This window comes from Loa loa (assembly GCF_000183805.2).
Source record: "Loa loa unplaced genomic scaffold supercont3.21, whole genome shotgun sequence".
Taxonomy (NCBI): domain Eukaryota; kingdom Metazoa; phylum Nematoda; class Chromadorea; order Rhabditida; family Onchocercidae; genus Loa; species Loa loa.
In genome coordinates this window covers 43,356-46,748 of record NW_018108201.1, presented here as the reverse complement: position 1 = coordinate 46,748, position 3,393 = coordinate 43,356, and the positions used below count along the sequence as shown (strand labels likewise).

General features: G+C 31.5%; 1 protein-coding gene across 1 annotated transcript in view; it reads left to right on the top strand.

The window, feature by feature from the left end:
- Window positions 1-3,393, top strand: part of LOAG_16807 (porcupine) — a gene marked incomplete at its 3' end in the record, with an annotated part of 12,448 nt that continues 9,055 nt past the window's right edge. Inside the window, exons 1-6 of the mRNA XM_020449466.1 lie at window positions 1-197; window positions 504-649; window positions 1,034-1,111; window positions 1,679-1,778; window positions 1,968-2,068; window positions 2,350-2,482. Coding sequence (XP_020306984.1) covers window positions 117-197; window positions 504-649; window positions 1,034-1,111; window positions 1,679-1,778; window positions 1,968-2,068; window positions 2,350-2,482 — 639 coding nt within the window. The 5' untranslated portion in view covers window positions 1-116. The remainder of the gene's footprint in view (window positions 198-503; window positions 650-1,033; window positions 1,112-1,678; window positions 1,779-1,967; window positions 2,069-2,349; window positions 2,483-3,393) is intronic.

Genomic DNA, 3,393 nt, shown 5'->3' with positions numbered 1-3,393 from the left:
ATTATTATTATTATTGTTAATTATGCCTAAAGATATACGAAATTATCATACAATCTCACTGAACACTTTCTTTTTCAGACATTACTATAAATATAATAGTGGGAAAATTATTAATTATGCCAGGTGCACATACATTCTACGATGGTTCAAATGTTTTACAACCAATTGCAGATATAATTGGCCTTGAGGTTGATAAGGTAAGTTCATTTTATTTGAATTTCTAGTTTTTATTCATCTTATATCTTTGTGCATAAATTATTTTGATTATGTAAATTGAAAAAAGACGGGAATTTGTTGGTCACATTATGTAATTTATGCTAATAATATTTCCGGAATTTGTTCATTTCTTTACAGCTTAATATTTAAATACCACTTACGAACTGTGGGATTGACGTATTATGATATTTTTGAGTTAAAGGGAATTAACAGTCCAGAAGTCGTTCTAACTGCAGCAAAGTCGTGCAACACTTACCACTTGTGACTGTCACATAGTTATTATTTAGGTCAACTTGCTTTTATGCCAGCTTATATCGTTACCATTAGCTTATTTCCACTATCATCTATTTAATTTGACTCGGATTTCACAAACAACACGTGTTCTATGTCCTACTATTTTGGGCTTATTGTTTTGTTACTTTTGTTTTGGAAAGTATGTTTTTTTTAATGTTTATTGTCATATGAGTGATGGATAGCAAAAATTAGACTTGCATTAGAGGGTATCAGAAGAATAGAATATCTTGAATATGTCAGTAATGTCCATCAGTGAGCTAAGCTTATAAGGTTCTTATTTCGGAATAATTGATGTGAACTGCAGTTGTAGGTATCAGAAGATATCGAGAATATCTTGAAACATATTCAAGTTTTATGAACATAATTGATAAAACCACGAATAAAATTTAGCAACTAAAATATGTCACTTTCTGATGTTTGCTTTCTTGATAGCTATAATTAGGTCAACCTGGGAGTATGGTTATCAAAACTCATTGGTTGTCTGATTTTCAAAAATTTTAAAATCAACTATATGTCTTTGCAGTGCAGTAAAACATTTGTTATTACTAGTTGGCTTGTCATATACAATTATGCGTTTCTCTCCACCCGAAATTGTACACAAGTAAGTCCCTTCAATTTCAAATTGGATGAATTTTTCTAAAAGTACACTAATGATTTAAAATTCTTTTAATGTAAGAATAAACATTTGTTATGCTGCTGTTAGGATGTTCTCTTCATGTGTTGCGTACAACGTAGCAAGATGTGCCAAACGTAAGTGGAAAAGTGAAAAAGTAAGTCTGCATTTATATCGGAGCATGAAGGAGTAAATGATTCATATAACTTCCAAAAAATAGTAAAGGTTTCGGTGAGAGGATCGAGATCGTAAAAAGAGCTTAACCAGTAATGTTCTTTGGATGCCGTGACAGACTTTGAAACTGGTTTCAACCCGTCATATTTAAAATTAAACAAAAAAAAAAAAAAAATAAAAAACCGAACATAGGGATTATCTGAGCATTATGGATATAATATATAGCATCTGTTTTTTAATATGTATAATGCTTCATGATTTTATATTCTCTTATCGATGGAGACATTCATGGAAGTAGACTCCGGGACCTAGTTATCCTAATTTGCGATATAATAGAAACATTTTTGGTTTATAGATAATTTATCATGTTTTTCTTCACAGATGTATATTTATGTTCGCTATGGGTTACCTCGTTTTCCTACATTGGTATCGCTGGTACGTACTGACCACTTACTATCTCGATGTTACCGGCCCAATGATGGTTGGCTGTTTGTTTGTTTTTGCTGTCATCATCATCATAAACAAGTTTCGAAGTTATTAAGAACTGAGTATTTCTTTTATGAGTTTTAGTTCCTTTCAAACTACAAATCTTATAGGTTATCGCTTTCTGATAGGAAAAAGTTGCATAATAAACATTTTTATTTGGATATACATCCTTTCTTGTTTTTAGATACTTGTTCAGAAAGTCACATTGCTTGCTTTTGCTTTACACGACGGTAGGTCGAAGAAAAGTGAGGAATTAAATGATATACAGAAAAAAGAAGCCCTCACGTAAGTACGAATTTTACTCCCGGTTTATTTTCACTGTTGTTGTTTTTCGAAAACCTTGTTTCTGTTTTATTGTCTAGTGTTATTGTTTAGTATGTAGGTTAGCAGGCTCAATACACAGCGTTTATTAGGACGCCGAAGCAAGTTAAAACAGATTGTTGTCATCTATAGCAAACATTGAGGACCAGTGTTAGACCCCATTTGGTGTATGATTGCGTTATCCGTGAAGAAAAATACATTAAGCAAAATATATGGACATTGTGAAATTTCGTCATTTGTTTCAGATCACTGCCTGATATACTGAACTTTCTAAGTTATATGTTTCATTTTCAAGCAGTATTAACTGGGCCAGCTTGTTTTTACACTGACTATATAACATGGATTAATGGGAAAGCCGCTGTTGGTAAAGATGGGAAGGTTATTACTGTTTCATTTTAATTATTTTATACTTTAAAGTCAAGCAAAGGGTAGTGATACCGGATATAGGAGGACCACTCAGTAATTGCTACTTTATGACTGGAAATATTCGGAAAAAATGCAGTGAATATATTATGTGTTGAGCAAATGTGCATATAAACGACAAAACTTCGTTTATACTTCATTAGTGATTTAACTTGGCTGAAGACGAAAATTGATATGATGGAGTAATATCTTGAAATATTATTTCATTGACAAAAGTTGTATCATATTCTATACAAGATCTTTCGTTAACTTTGTATTTAGCTATGACTTTTATCTGCAACTGAATAATATAACGTGGTCAGATGTGTGCCGCTGCAATCAAAGAATTTCGAGAAATATTTTAAGGCAATCTGTAACTTCTTAATTTGCAGATTGAGAAACCATGGCATGCAGTATTAAGTAAATTATTACAAGCAGTAGTATTTATGTCATTATATGTTTTTCTTGGTGATTGTTTTACTCCTGACATTATCATCGATAAGAAATATATGAACCTAAATTGGATTCAGGGATTATTTATATTGTACATTGTAATGGCTTTTCAACGTGTGCCATATTATGTTGCATGGACTTTGGGTTAGATTTTTTATTAAAATTAACACTTGTTTTCTTGTACAGTTTTATTTCTGCATGAATTTCAAGAGAATCGTTTTCACCTGATTTTTTTTCTGTTTTACTGTAGTTAAGCAACGATTAGCAAATGGTACATGCTTGAATTACGTGCGCACTTCCAGAAAGATAGCAAAGAATAATATGAAATAAAACGCCAAAAAGCTCGTTAGTTTGACAAATTTGATGAAGAAGGCATCATCTTTTATAACGTACAAAAAATACGGAAAATATTGAAGAACGGTTTTTATGTTTTT